Here is a 16,221-nt window from a genome sequence, read left to right on the forward strand (position 1 = left end):
AATATTGAGTTTTGCAAATTTAATCAAATGGAAATAAGTGTGACAAATATATATAAATAGTTAATTGGAAAGGCTAGATAGTGAATCTTGAATTGAATAAATGTGGAAATGTGACGATGTTTGATGACGATAAACAACTGCTCCCTACTCCATGTTTTCATTCGGCAGGTTGCCATAAACAAAACAAGATGGGTTCTGCTAAAGAAGTAAAAGAAGTCGATAAATTTTTATCTAAAGTCGATGAAATTGGTGAGAAATTATTATTTTAGGTCCAGGTTATGGGAAATGTATTTATTGTTGTTAAAAGGTGTTTTGAATGATTAAAATGTAAAGAAATTTTGTCTCAAGTTTTTAAAGTCCAAGACCAAAGCCAAGTCAAACTCAACTGGAAAACTACTTTCATTTTAAAAAGATTTTGGTTTTGAATCTTGTTGACCAGAGAAGCGGTTCACCACACTTTGTCATTTTTTCTGAAACCCGATTCAAACCATGGATCACAATAATACTTCGACATGCATTCGCCGGCTCCACATACCAATCAAATTTTGAGATTTTTTCTTTAGTTCATAGTTGGCAATTCAGCTCAGCCTACGGCTACAGACTGTTTAGCTAGAGGAGATTGACATCTGTGATATCAAGTATATCAACTATAATAAAATTATACTGTATTATATATTATATAAACGTAACATGATTGTAAAATTATACTAGTGTCAACTACATGTAGCCATCCATATAGTGTAGGTAGTATTACTAGCAAAAGGTCTACTTTTTATTACTATATTAGCCCACGCGAAAATCTTTCATCAAAGTGGAGCTCTACTTTTAACATTAGAATATTAACATTCTGTCTTAAGACTCTCCACTGTTTGCGCAACCTCCGCATCCAAACCACCACTTATTTTGCACACTTTTCCTAGTAAAATCAACTGATTCATTGTCACAGTTTTATTTTTGTTGTTAGATTCCATTATAAAAGGTTTAAATGCTAAAGATGAAGCTGATCAACAAGATGCCTCACATAGAGCTGATGATTATCTCCAGAAACATCAGAAGAGAAGGGAAGAAAAAGAGGAAAGAGGTGATTAATACAATAGTTTATTTCTTTAGACCTACTATCCTATCCTCGGTGTTCTTACTCCTTTTAAAAATGAATTAATCAGAGACCAGAATTAAATCACCTGAGGCTATTGTCGACTTCAGGAAATAGGATCAATAAACTTCCATTCCCTTTAATATTAACAGTTGAAGAACCTTTGAAGTTATGTAAGCATTATTTAAATGCATCTGGACAAATTCTTCGTCCTCAAATTTCCCAGTAAATATTGTCACATATATACATCTAGAGTGCATTAGTTACATGTATCTGAAAGGAATTAAAATACAAAAAGTAATTTATTGTTAATCCATTCTTTTTACTGTAATATTACAGGATTTAATAGAACGGTTATTAATACACTGCCTTCAGTACAAGCCCCACCAGGCCCTGTTGGTCTAGCAGATAATATTGATCAAGGTTAGTACATATCTAGTCCTAACTGCTAGTGTAAAAATCTGGTGTTGATTGTATCACAAATATAAAATTTAATCATTTCTGATTTGTTGGGAAAAAAAACCTCTGAATTTGAAAGAGTTTTTATCTCCTAATTCAAATACATGTATGTTCTATTTACTAAATAGATCTTATGTTGATTTGATTTGAATGTATACTAAATAAATCTAGTGTTAATTTGAATGTGTCGTATACAATATCTAGTGTTAATGTGAATGTGTCGTATACAATGTATAGGAAATAAATCTAGTTTTATTTATGTATGTCATTACTAGATAGATCTAATGTTAATGTGAACGTGTCGTATATACTAGATAGATCTAATGTTAATTTGAATGTGTCGTATATACAAAACAGGTCTAACGTTAATTTGAATGTGTTGTATTTACTATTTAAAATAGATCTAATGTTAATTTGAATATATATTTACAAAATTAATCTAGTGTTAATTTGAATAAATCTAGTGTTAATTTGAATAAATCTAGTGTTAATTTGAATATCTTCAGCTGGTTTTATGGCTGTGATGGAGAAAGATGCCCAGGAAAGAGCAGAAAGACGTCAAGTCAACCAGAAAGAAGCAGACAGACTCAAGTTATTGGGAAATACAGAATTTAAAAATGGAAATTATGAAAAAGCTTTGGATTATTACAATCAGGTGCCATTTTATATTACATCATATGTATTTTTGTCAAAATGTCAAAAATTGAAAGGCAGAAAAAAAAACCCCAACATTATATTCTCTCAAATCTACATTTGTAGAATTGTTTGGAGAAAATATATTTTTAGGATTCATGAAAAATTAATATTATTAGCATTAAATGTCGGTTTCTAAAATTAAATGGTCTTGTAGATAAATAGCAGCTTAATGCCCTTATTAAACATAGAACGATGAGATACACATGTACATGTATAGTACAGGCTACAGCTTACTTAACAAGTCCTATAATTTGTCAAGACTAGATCGAGAGAAGCCTAGTGGAAACATTGCTATTTCATAGAATTGTGTCCTGTGTAATTCCAATTCAATTTCTGAGTACCATTGAGGCAATTTACATGTATAAGATTAATTTTAATACTTGCTTGTAATTAAGTTTCTATCTTTTTTATTTTAGCTCAAGATATTTGAAAATATTGCTCTCTATTATTGTTTTATCTTTTCAATGATTTCATCATGCGGTGGATAAAATGATAGCTCAATTTTTATTGTTTTATTTCAGGCAATGGATAAAATACGAGATAATCAAGCTATTTATACGAACCGAGCTCAAACTAAAATAAAACTAGGAATGTATACAGAAGCTATAACAGATTGTGACTGGGCATTACGGGTACGTTAATTCTATTATAGCCATATCTTTACATATATTTAACTGTACAGATCAACATATATTATAGATAAAATACATCTATAGATTACCATAATATTTATACTTTTCTCCCTTAATTTTAGAAAATAAAACCAGTTGGATTACACATGTTTCTAATAGCCAATTCAGACACTCAAAATGAACTGGATTAAAATCCCTGGCTGTTTTAAACCAGTTTAAATATAAGCGGAGGAACAGGGTATAATTACCTCTGTCCATCTTTATTTTCAAATCTGTGATTCTTTGACATCTTGACTTTTTATGAAGATTAGGCGAAAATGGATCTGCCAAGGCAAAATGCCCCTCAATGCACCTTAAACTGTTAAACTCAATTTCATTTCTTGTCGTATTTCAGATCTCTAGTGATTGTTTAAAGGCCCATGTTCATATGGGTAGAGCCTATCTTGGTTTAAAGAACTTCATCAAGGCTAGAGAATGTTTTCAACAAATTTTAACAGTTGACCCTAAAAAATCTAAAATGGTGGAAGGTAAGATTGTTATGTATTCAGTAGACTGATTGTAAGTGCTGTATCAAATAATTATTAATTTGCGGTTTACCCGGCGCTGTCCAGTTTGTACCCCTAATTCCGGAAGCAGTAGGCTTACAACACCTAACCTATGTTACTCTCCGGTCCAAGCTACCCCTATACACCAAATTTCAGCCTCGGGACAGCCCTAGTGTAGCCGCCAACACCCACGACTAAGGCCATTCAAAAATAATATTCTGGTTTTCAGACAATTCTTAACAGAAATCTGATGTGGGAGAGGTTTTTATGTTGTGTTTTTCTTTTGTCATCACTACTGGGCTAAATGACTTCTCATTAACATCACATTTCAAGGCACTGCATTCATGTAGCTTATAGGAATGTATGGTTATCCAGTATAAATAAATGAGATTATGGCATATTTCTGAATTCATTAAAATGCTTTTATAGAGCTGCTTCCTGTACATTAACGAGTGGTAATTAATGAGATTGTATTTATGTTTTATTTTTAAAAATAAAAACGGGTGACAATAAGGCGCTTGCTCACACCCGGTATTGGCTGTGAAAATTCCCCATGATTTTCTGGCATGGTTTTCCCTGTAACTGATACAGGGCCTGGCAAGGAACAGTGTCTAGTTCTTTGGATGGTCCAAAAAAAACTAAGTCCAGTTTACATGTAGGAGTTCACATAAAAGAATCTTCACTATTTGGAATTCGAAATAAGAGTAGACCATAGCACGTCTGTCTGGGCAAAATTTTAATCATAGCACACTGCATAGAAGTTGGTGCAGAAAGGTAGGACATTAAACCCCATTTTATTTATTTTTATTTATCAGATTATTTGGCTGATGTTAATCACGAGGAGATGAAAGAACAACAGACAGAGAAAGTTAAAGAATTGTTTGAATCAGGAAATAAAGAAATCACAAATCTTGTAGAATTACTGGAGAAAATCAACAAACCTGATCAACTTCCACTTTATTACAGTGGAGGATTCAGAGTTATCTCCTCTATAATGACAAATGGTAAGAATTACATTAAATTTCTCAGGGTATTCTGAGATGACATGATAGATCTAATGTTATATTTCTCTAAGTCATCTGGAATTGCATGATATGAACCACCTAAAACCGCTTGACTAGGTCTTTGGGCAGAGCTGTTCATGTGTCTTCTGTGATTTGAGTGGTCCAAGTGCTGAAGGTAATTTTTGTCCAGACTATTGAGACTGCTTGACATAATGCCATATTTTCAAATCATTATTCTTGAAAAATATCTGTTTTAGTTGCTAATTGGTAAATTCACGAAGAATCAAATTTTTGAATTATTTATTACAGAGAATGATAAAAGTATATTTCGAAGTAAAGGTGGAATAGATCTAATATACAAACATCCAACACTCCATAGGTATTTACATTATTTTATAGATGAGAACGTTCATCAGGATTTTCCGGCGTGGTTTCCACTTGTCAGTGGTGCAAGATGGGGGACCTGACAAGTGTGTCTAGTGTTTTGGATGGGAGAAAAAACCAAGGTCCCTTGTACACATTGGTGTGTACATAAAAGATCCCCTGGTAGTTGAAATTCGATATAAGAGAAGACTGTAGTGCGTATGCCTGTCTTCATTAGCCCAGTCGGAGCAGAACAGTAGGATGTTTAACCCCATTTCATTTTCATTTTCTTTTTAGCGATTCGACTTTCACAATCCCTCAAATGACGTTCATATTTCCCTCGACCTATACTAAGCAAGCATGACTTGAGTTGAACATATTTAGTTGTTCAGTTAATGCTATGCATGTGAAATTCTTCATCATTATTGTTTTTTTTATCTTGATATAACCCATTAATAACAAAGTTTGAATCATGAATTACTGAATGATGATATGAGATTTGAGTCAAAGATTTTCGTTCCAATAGTGAGTTTCAGCAACTGCCAAATTTTCTGATGCATCCAAGTGTAAAATTTTACTTAATATCAGTCCGAACAAACACTGAGATTTTTATAAAGAGGTCATTCCTGTTATGCTAGGTTCCCACTTTCGTGCGATAGGGTTGTCCTTATTGAGTCCAAGATCTGGTACGTGCATATACCTTCTGATAGGTTTCGATATGATCAACACGATTGCTGCGACTGACGTCAATATATGATAAGACTGGATAGGATCCCCACGATTACTCCACGATTAAAACCACGATTTCAAATTGTGAGAGTGGGAACCTAGTCAGTCATGAAAATGTCCTCGAGTGACTGATGAATACAGATTGTATTGTATAGTAGTATTATATATTTACAGGTGTTTAACAGCCTCACCATTAAGTTTAAATCGTGAAGAATTGGATGTTTTAGATGCAGCTATCAACATGTATATTGTAGTCTGTACAGATAATGGTTCGTATTTGATATAGAAATAGTGACAAAGAAAATATACATTGGGTTCTTTTCAAGTGGGGGTTGGATGGCTGAATGGTTAGCGTGTGCGAGTTGTATCATAAGGTCTGTCTTTAAGTCACCTTGCAGGGTTTCGATTCCCCTGTTGCAGTTACAAGGAAAAGGGTCACTTGTCCAACCTCGTGGGTTTCCTCCGGGTCCTGGGATTTCTTCACTGCTAAAGACCCCTACGTGCAAGCGAATTATTGAAATAAAATTAGAGAGGTCAGCATGTGGGCACTGTATCATAAAGTCTGTCATGGAGTCAACTAGCATGGTTTTGATTCCCTGGTTGTACGTGAGTTTACCTCATGTCCTCCAGTTTCCTCCCACTGCTTCGAAATGACCTTGCTTGTGTCAAGTGGATATTAAACCCCTCTTTTCTCTCTCTCTGGTTGATGCGGAAAGTAGGATGTTAAACCCCATTTCATTTATACTCTCACTCTGATTCGAAAATATTCTGGAAACAAACTTTCCATTCAGATTTAAAATAAATTACTTTTAATTATTTTCAGATTTTAACAAAGAAGAAATCATGAAATCAACAGTTTTTATTGATGGTGTAACTCAGTTTTTACAAGCTAAGGTGAAAGGTCAGAGTCAAGGTCATATTATAAAGTCATTGTGTATACAGTTGTTACACGTTTTATCAACCAGTAAAATAAGTCGATCTCTAATAGTTACAAGATTTGATCTATCCAGGTACGTATATCAGACATTCTAAGATAACACTCTTTAAATTTTGTTGTTTTTACTTATTACAAATTTGGAAGCCACAGTGACCTAGTGAGTAAGACATTGGCTCGCTAACCTGCATTGGCGTGGTTCCCGGTTGTTAGTGGTGCAGGAAGGAGGGCTTGGAAAGGGAAAACGTATAGTCTATTGGATGGGACAAAAAAACTGATGTGCCGTGTACACATTGGCATGCACGTAAAAGAACCCTTCGCAGTAGTGCCGCTGTCCGGGCAAAATCTTCCTCATAGTACACTGTATGGCGTAGGCCCGTCTTCAATAGCCCAGTCGGATGTTAAACCTTGTATCATTTCACATATTACAAATTTATCTCCAATACATTATTATACATGATGTTATAGACAGGTTGATTTCATTAAAATTATTAAAAATGTAAAGTATGCAAACTTTAAATATTTGTATTATGTTTGTATTGATGATATATTTGTAGGTTATTAACCAGTATATTTCATCAGATTAAAACCAACACAACAACAGCCAAAATATCAGCAGCTTTATTAAATAATCTGGCTCTAGATAATAAGTAAGTATATGCCCTGAATATCACCAGTTTTATTAAAATATATTAAAAGCTAAAAGTTTTATCCCCTGCATATATCAAATGTACACATGTTGTATATTTTAACTGACGACCTGCTTTTGTCTTTGAATGTAGATTGTTATTGAACTTATTTTGCATATATTTTGTGTATATTTTGGTTATATTTTGTGTATATTTTGGTTATATTTTATTTTGGTTATATTTTGTGTATATTTTATGTGTATTTAGGTTAAATTTCGTATATTTTTCAGGTTTAAAACAGCTATTAGAGATACTATAGATGATCAGGTTCTTCCATCATTTGAATCACTTGTGGTAAATTTATTTACAGCATTCATAATATTTTCTGACTACATGTTTACCAATCTAATTTTAAATTTGACCAACTAATGTATGTACATTGCATAATTGTTCTGTGGTCACTGATAATACACCTGAAAATGACTCAGTGTTTTACATTAAAATACAGCCTTTGTCACAAGGGGTAGGAAAATTCTATTCTTTCAGCTAACTATTAATTAATGTAATGTAAGTAATGTTTATATTCCTGGAAAGATAATTCATGTATATATACTTAATGTTTATATTTCCGGAAAGATAATTCATGTATATACACAATGTTTATATTTTCAGAAAGATAATTCATGTTAATATTAGTAATTTTTATATTTTCAGAAAGATAATTCATGTCAGCAATGTGTTCTACCAACCTGTTTATCTTTTATGACCAATCTAACAGCTGATGATGTCATACGTAAAAAACTCTCAACTAGGGCTCACCTCTGGGAGACCTGTCTTCAAATTTTAGTAAGTTAAACACCTTTTAAATATTTCAAATCTCTCAGTTAGTGCAGATGTCAATATGGCTTCCAAGGAAGTCACGTGTTCGGCGTAATTTACTCGCAAAGTGGCGTACGCTCTTAAAACAATCGCTACGTGTGCCCATTCATGATTAGCTTGTCTATCCTAGGGTTAAGATGTCAATATTAAGCTAACCCATTCAGTGTGCCAAGATAAGTCAGCTTTAGAATACATTAATATTAGCAAAGAATATTGAATATTTTCTATCCTCTTTTTTGGGGAAAAATGGCTTGTGTCTACAGAACCCATTTTTAGATTCTTGCTTCTATTTTTAATGTTTACTTTTAAAAACTATATTTCTATGTATTAATTTTCAAGGAGACCCACAAAACCAACCTAACAGATGAAATATGTGTGGAGATTTTATCAGCTTGTGTTGGACTGTTGTGTAATTTATCTAAAGGTGATTCTAGTGAACTTGTCAAATTCTCCCAACCTATCTGTCACCATTGTTTAACTTACGTACAATCAGAAGAACTCAACTCCACTCTACGAGTTTACTCTTTAAAACTGCTGAGTCATATTTTACCCAAGTCACCCGATGCTGTTAATTGGTTGTGTGATCATGATGCACCATCGTTATTTATGAAGTTTATCAAGGTAAATTATTTATTTGCATCTACTTTGGATTTAGTTTAATGCCATACAAAAAAAAAAGAATCAAGTTCTTTGAAAATCCTTCTAAAAACTCTGATGCTGGAGGGAAGTCTTTATTTTTTGTGTTTAAGGATCATGTTAAACTGTACTGTTATTGTATGTTAAACTGTACTGTTATTGTATGCTAAACTGTACTGTTATTGTATGCTAAAGTGTACTGTTATTGTATGCTAAACTGTACTGTTACTGTACTCTAAACGGTACTGTTACTGTACTCAAAACTGTACTGTTACTTACGCTAAACTGTACTGTTAATGTATGCTAAACTGTACTGTTAATGTATGCTAAAGTGTACTGTTATTGTATGCTAAACTGTACTGTTACTGTACTCTAAACGGTACTGTTACTGTACTCAAAACTGTACTGTTACTTACGCTAAACTGTACTGTTAATGTATGCTAAACTGTACTGTTAATGTATGCTAAACTGCCTTGTTACGGTGTGCTAAACTGCCCTGTTACTGTGCACTAAACTGCCTTGTTACTGTATGCTAAACTGCCTTGTTACAGTGTGCTAAACTGCCCTGTTACAATGTGCTACTGTGCGCTAAACTGTACTGTTACTGTGCACTTAACTGTTACTGTACCCTAAACTGTACTGTTATTATTTTTAGGGTAATGATATGATAAAGTTAAAAACATCCTGTTATATTTTTAGGGTAATGATATGATAAAGTTAAAAACATCCTGTTATATTTTTAGGGTAATGATAATGATATGATAAAAACAAGTATAAAATGTTTAACTGCATGTACACAGATTAATGTTAAAGCTCAACAATATGTGGTTCTACAAAAAGGTAAAGTTTAATTTTAATCATAGATCTCTTATCATGATGGCTAGGCTGTATTTCTTACACTCCATCTTTGTTTGATTTCCCAATTAGTTTTCTTATGTTCCATATTATGTAAATGTGTCATGTTTCTACTTGTGTACTGTAAACAGCCAATAAAAACTCAGTTGTTACCAATTACACAAAGACATCATGAACTGATCTGTTTATAAACTAACTAATGTTTTGGGCATAACTTAGTTGATGTTAGCTATTTTAAATATATGTTTGTCTTCTAAAAGAATAAATCAGAACAATAAAAACAATATAAAGATATCATTTGATTTGAAATCACACAAACTCTTTGATTTGGATCCAATTTGTTATTGTATCAATTACCTCTGTGAAACAGATTAGTCCAGAGATTGTTCCAAAACTAAATGAAATGAGACACCAGATGAAACCAATTCAGTATTTTATTATTATTATACCAAATTCAGAGAGGATTATCTCCTTAAAGATTTTATTGTATCAATAACAACAAGTGAACCAATGTTGAAAAATTGCTTCCATTAAATTGAGTAACAAAGCAATTTAATTTTATCTATATTTATTATTTTGAAGGTTTAGGATATTTGGTGAAACTGTTGAATCATGAGGATGAACTGGTGAAAGGAAACACAGCTTTATGTTTATGTCATTGTCTACAAGTTGATAAAGCTGGTGCTGCCTTGGCAAAAACAGATATTGTTAAAGATCTGTTGGTATTAGCTCGTGATGGTAATAATTCAGATGTGAGACAAAACTGTGCAATATTACTGGGAAAATTAGCTCAAAGTGATCAAAGGTAGGATATGATTTTATTCAGGCCCTGTTGATTTTTTGTAGGTTTCGATCAGAAACTGGCATTCCACAGCTATGACTTTTTATGAGGTTTCCTGTCCTAATTGAGTGATTTTCAAGAAATAGTCCTAGGATTTTGGGGAAAGTATTAGTGCTTCCTGATTTGTCGGAATTTAAACTCCAGTAACATTCCTCAGCCAGTCAGACAGCAGAAACTCTTTGGCTTAAATGTACATTTATGATAGGTAATTAAGTCAATGAAATAACAAAAATTGTATTAAAATAGTTAGAAGATTCCATTAGAGAGATCTGTATATATATTTTATTATAGACATTTAGAGAGATTACGAGAGTTACATGGTATTGAGATATTAAATGACTGTATGAAGTTTATCAAGTAAAGATTGAACAAACCACATTCCAATGGCAGCTACGGAATTACTAAGTTAAAGATATATTGATCAATATAAGATTCAGTGGAGACAAGACAGACTCTTTACAAAAGGAATTTATTTTATTGAACTGTAATGGTATTTTTATGGGTATTCTCGATACATTTTTCTTGGGCTTGTCTGGATAATTGTTTATAAATTTAGTACTACACAGGCAATCTTTTCATTTAACAATCTGATCAGAGCAACATCTTCACATATACATCTGATAAAGGTATTCTTAAGGGATACTTGACCGATTGTACGTGAGTTGAATTATCTCATTCCCCGGAAAGATGTCAATCAGGTTTTATGTAGGACTAGAAAGAGAAGTTGTCTCTGTATTTTTGTCCATTTTTTATTGGGATACATGTCTGTTTAATTATATTTATCGATACTTGTCTTCAATATAATTTAAAGTGACTTAATATTTGTTTCATTTACGTTAAAACCAAGTTTCTGTTTTATTTCATGTGCTGTGTTATTTTAATTCTAACTATAGAATATAACAAGTCTCCTTGTCATTAAACTTCCATGTCATCAAGTCGGAGAAATTCATATTGTTATTATGCATCATTTTATTTATTTTTTTATCATAACTCTTTATCACATTGAACTATGTAAATATTGATGACTCTAGTTCCCTGAAAATATTACAGATATATGGTCTTTTTATATTGAGTTTTGTGGCTAACATTTTAAATACCAAAAACAACTACGGTCCTAACCACTTTAAACAACCAAAACAACTGTGGCCCTGACTGCTTCAAACAGCAAAACTACTGTGGCCTTGACCACTTCAAACAGCAGAACTAGTGTGTATTTAAATAGTTCACAGCTATGGACTTGAATCAGGTGGTTTTAGAAGGAGCTTCAATTTCTATCACTTTCTGGCAGTCCAAGGGTTAGATACTGTATAGAGATTTAAGAATAATTTAACCCATGGTTTGAATCATATTGATACAATATAATAATGATAATAATATCGTAATTTATAAAGCGTGTTAATACATATCAGGCTTCATTAATTTAACCCATGGTTTCTATCATATTGATACAATATCTTGTCACTTTAAGCTTTATTAATTTATTAAAAGAATTGTTGATAATATTAATCTCATTAAAGTATTACTGAAATAATTCTTTGAGGGTTGTTTGTGATGTGGGGGGTTGGATGGCTGAATGGCTAGCGTGCGCGCGCTGTATCATAAAGTCTGTCATTGAGTCGACTCGCGTGGTTTCGAATCCCCGGTTGTACGTGGCAAGGAGTAGGGTTGCCTGTCCAACCTCGTGGGTTTTCTCCGGGTCCTCCGGTTTCCTCCCACTGCTAAAGACCCCTACGCGCAAGCGAATTATGTAAATAAAATTAGACCATATGTTAGTCCCGAAATGACCTAGTTTGTGTCGAGTGGACGTTAAACCCCATTTCTCTCTCTCTCTCTGTTTGTGATGTAAAATGGTATAAACAATATTTCAATATTTTTTTAGAATACTTAATGCTTCAAACCATAATGAGGTGGATGGTCAAGTGGTCTAATGTGTGCATTTTAGATCATTAGGGTCTGTCATCGATTCCAATCTTGTTCTATTTTGTACAGTCGTTGGTTCTCTCTGGGTCCTACAGTTTCTTCCCACTGCTAAAAACCCCTCCATGCATGCATATCATTGAAATAAAATTGAACCATATGTTAGTCCCAAAATGACCTAGTTAGTTAAACCCCATCTCTCTCTACCCCCCCCCCCCCCCCCCAGCGTATTAGACCCCCAACCCCCCTTATTTTTTTACCAATTATGATATATTATTCTAGAATAGGATTGTCATATAAATAATTGTAAGCAAATTGGATGTTTTCCCAGTTGGCCATGATAGTAACCTAGCCATGGGAGAATGTGTTCTACTGGAAGGAATAACAGTGGCTCGGTGAGTAGGACATTGGCTCGCTATCCTGGAGGTCCCGTGTTCAATCCCCAAGAAAGTTCATCAGGATCTTCCGGAGTGGTTCCCCCTTGACAGTGGTGTAGGGCTGAAGGACTGGCAAGGGACAACGTATAGTTGTTCGGATGGGATGAAAAACACACTGGCATGTACGTAAAAGAACTCTTGACAGTTGAAATTCGATATAAGAGTAGGCCGTAGTGCCACTGTCTGGGCAAGATTTCCCTCATAACACACTGTATGGCGTATGCTGGTCTTCATTAGCCCAGTGAGAACAGAACAGTAGGACGTTAAACCCATTTCATTTCGTCCTACTGGAAAATTGACATCTGTAGAAATATCAGGGAAAGTTGGGAAAGCCATCTTTATATTTTGGTGACAGGGGGAATCATTGTTTACAGACTAGAAGAATCTAGACTAGTTTGTCCCCCATCGTAGGCTATTCTTTTGTTACAATAACAAGCAAGAAATTTCCAAATCAACTTTTTATTAAAACAAAATCAAAATAAAAGCTAACAAAAGATACGACTTTTTCTAGCTCTATTATCACTACTTTCAATACATCAAAAACATCTGAATGATATGACTATACGTTTAACACAAGTTACAATTTTATGGATACTTAATTATGGGATTTATTACTAAGCAATGTTTGGACAAGGATAAACTCATCATTTGTTTGATAAAGACGCGAGTATCCTCTTTGTAAGGTGGAATAGTATTAAACTCAGTAATTGTGTATCCATAACATTGTATCTTGTGTTAATATGTTCAATTAGTAAATGCTTATCAAAGAAGGGGCAGTTGGATGGTCGAATGGTTAGCGCATATGCGCTGTATCATAAGGTCTGTTGTTGAGTCAACTGGCGTGGTTTCGATTCCTCGGTTGTACGTGACAAGGAGTAGGGTTGTCTGTCCAACCTCATGGGTTTCTGTCCGGGTTCTCCAGTTTCCTCCCACTGCTGAAGATGTCTATGCGCAAACAAATTATTGAAATAAAAATGTACCATATGTTAGTCCCAAAATGACCTAGTTTATGTCGAGTGGACATTAAACCCCATTTCTCTCTCTCTCTCTCCCTATCAAAGAAGACCATACTTTAGTCGTTCTAGATCTATTACTACTTTTTGTTAAGAACAAATATGGTTTGTTACATATACCCTGGCTATAAAACATTATGAAATAATTAAATATATTGCACTTGTCATGATAATTATAGTAAACATGTATATATATATATATATGAAACAATAAATATACACCATCCATATAATATTGCATTTTCTTTTAAATTAATTAAAGGCGATGGTCCATCTTATTTTTATATTCTAAGGATAGATAGACTCAGAGTCAGAAGATTATGACAGCTATGAGAATCAGCTTTTAAAAACTTTGTTTAAATCAGGGTGACTTAGTAAGTAATATGTCCGATCCCGGTGTTTGCCGAGAAAGTTAATAAGAATTTTCCGGCGTGGTTCCCCCCTTGTCAGCGGTGCAGGACAGGGGGTCTGACAAGGGACGAAGAACTGAGGTCCTGTGTACACATTGTTGTGCATGTAAAAGATCCCTTGGCAGTTGGAATTTGATATAAGTGTAGGCCATGGGGGTCTTAAGCAATGGGAGAACTGGAGCTTGGACGTATCACTTGACTCAATGACAGACCTTATGATCTAAAGTCTAAAGTGAATGTCTTTGACCATTCGGCCACCCAGTCCCCCATAATTACGGGTAACTCTTGCTTGGAGGCATCGTCACTTGTTCGAGAAGCTGATACTACATATTGTCACTGTTATCTATCTTTTCTGCAGGAAAAGTAGAATATTAACCTACATTTTATCCATTCATTATCTAACTTAGCAGAACAGTAGGAGGTTAAACCCCATTTCATTATCTATCTTTTAGTTAGAATACAGAAAGAGAAGGACCATTTCCTATAACACAGTAATAATAAGGCATGTGATATGAACATGAGGAGGGTGTTCAGATGGACAGCATGAAGAGAGCAAGGCCATATAAAATAATACCACTGCATCATATAAATTTACTTCGCATGTTCTTTCATCATAAATTTTCGTCCTTTCCTTCTTTACATAAATTCAAAAAATATTTTAAGGAACACCAAACATAAATGCATAATCAATTTAGGAAAATATCTATACCAAAGTATGAAATTACGTAATCAATTATAGAACACCCAAAAATGAAACTAAACACCTATTGGGAACCTATTTGTATACCTTTGTATTATATTATCCTGACTTACAGATTTATTTGTAAATCATATTTTAGGTGACGTAACCGTTCAACGACCTTAACCTTTGACATTGCCTCACTTTAAACTCCTGCCTTTTTAATTATGCTAACGCCATGCGCCTGTGTTTTTTCATTTGTGCTATGTAAAAATCCCTCCCACCCTCCCGGTAGTATTACTGTGGGTAGGGGCTTGTTTTTTAACTGCTACTTCCGAACCTGCTGAGGGAGTTTTATTTTGTAAATAATTGTTTGACATTGTATTACTTTGTTGTAATTTGTTTTGATTTAAAATGATTAAAATGTTTGCCATCCCACTGCTGCTTTTTATTATTGGTGAAGTCAAGTAAAATGTATATATATATTGAAACTACTTTATATATATATATATATATATTTTATCTTTTAATTATTATAATTATGCCTTTTACATTCCTTATCTGTTGTGCAATAATCACCATATATATTCTATGTTGGCTATAGCAAGTGATTTGTCTTGTAATAAAGTAAAAGTAAAGTAAATATGACCACGTATTGCATACAGTAAAGGCAAGTAATTAGCTAGATACAAGGCCGCCAAGAGAAGTTTTATATGCTAGAGCAAGACAAATGGGCTCGGGGGCTTTGTGTCACACATCGGCCATGCCGACGTAAAAAATATTAAATAGATATTTATAGGCCTCCTGGGACTTCATGGGCCCGGAGCGATGTACGTGCTACACCCTCTCCTTGAGCCTGGTTATACAATCGGCTAAATATAACAGTAACATAAGTGTATGATTTTCGCTTGAGAACATCACCGGAATGATCCCACTTCTTCTTTATTTTTTAACAAAGCAGTGAGACAATTTTTTTAAATTGCTGATGGTCATTTGAGGGATTTTGGTTGTGGAAGTTGAATCTCCAAAAGTAATATCAGACCAAAAATGATGCAATTCCCTTCAGTATTTATCTGTTGTTGGGACTCTGGAGATTTTCTTCCATTGATATTTTGCTTTAGTTTTCTTAATTAAATTATAAATAATTAATTTAAGAACATTTTAGCATCAAGTAAGCCATGAAATATTAGATAATAATTGTCCAAAAAATGGAAATTAAGATCAGTGGCTTTAAAATTTAAGTCATGGGGGATGGGGGGGGGGGGGATGGCCGAACGCGTTGAATCATAAGGTCTGTCATTGAGTCAATTGGCATGGTTTCGATTCCCCGGTTGTATGTGTGAACAGAATTATTAAAATAAAATTGAACCATATGTTAGTCCTGAAATGACCTAGTTTGTGTTAAGTGGATGTTAAATCCCATTTCTTTCTCTCTCTCTTTAAGTCATGGAAATAGAATTCTCAGTATTA

The 16,221-nt window shown here is 33.8% G+C and overlaps 1 protein-coding gene across 1 annotated transcript; it reads left to right on the forward strand.

Annotated features, from left to right (window-relative positions):
* The first annotated feature begins 170 nt into the window (after positions 1 to 170).
* Positions 171 to 11,828, forward strand: LOC126829873 (tetratricopeptide repeat protein 12). Its single transcript, XM_050560038.1, has 17 exons — positions 171 to 249; positions 965 to 1,081; positions 1,433 to 1,516; positions 2,059 to 2,207; positions 2,770 to 2,880; positions 3,275 to 3,407; positions 4,241 to 4,429; positions 4,739 to 4,808; positions 5,696 to 5,790; positions 6,345 to 6,531; positions 7,013 to 7,105; positions 7,375 to 7,438; positions 7,799 to 7,930; positions 8,303 to 8,584; positions 9,343 to 9,439; positions 10,037 to 10,259; positions 10,587 to 11,828. The coding sequence occupies exons 1-17, from the start codon at positions 189 to 191 to the stop codon at positions 10,654 to 10,656; spliced, it is 2,157 nt and encodes a 718-aa protein (XP_050415995.1). The 5' UTR covers positions 171 to 188; the 3' UTR covers positions 10,657 to 11,828.
* The last annotated feature ends 4,393 nt before the right edge of the window (positions 11,829 to 16,221 follow it).

This window comes from Patella vulgata, chromosome 8 (assembly GCF_932274485.2).
Source record: "Patella vulgata chromosome 8, xgPatVulg1.2, whole genome shotgun sequence".
Taxonomy (NCBI): Eukaryota; Metazoa; Mollusca; class Gastropoda; family Patellidae; genus Patella; species Patella vulgata.

Coding starts and splice junctions, on each gene's coding strand:
- LOC126829873 (XM_050560038.1), top strand. CDS start 189: ATGGGTTCTGCTAAAGAAGTAAAAGAAGTCGATAAATTTTTATCTAAA. Junction 1,082..1,432: donor GGAAGAAAAAGAGGAAAGAG/GTGATTAATACA, acceptor GTAATATTACAG/GATTTAATAGAACGGTTATT. Junction 2,208..2,769: donor CTTTGGATTATTACAATCAG/GTGCCATTTTAT, acceptor GTTTTATTTCAG/GCAATGGATAAAATACGAGA.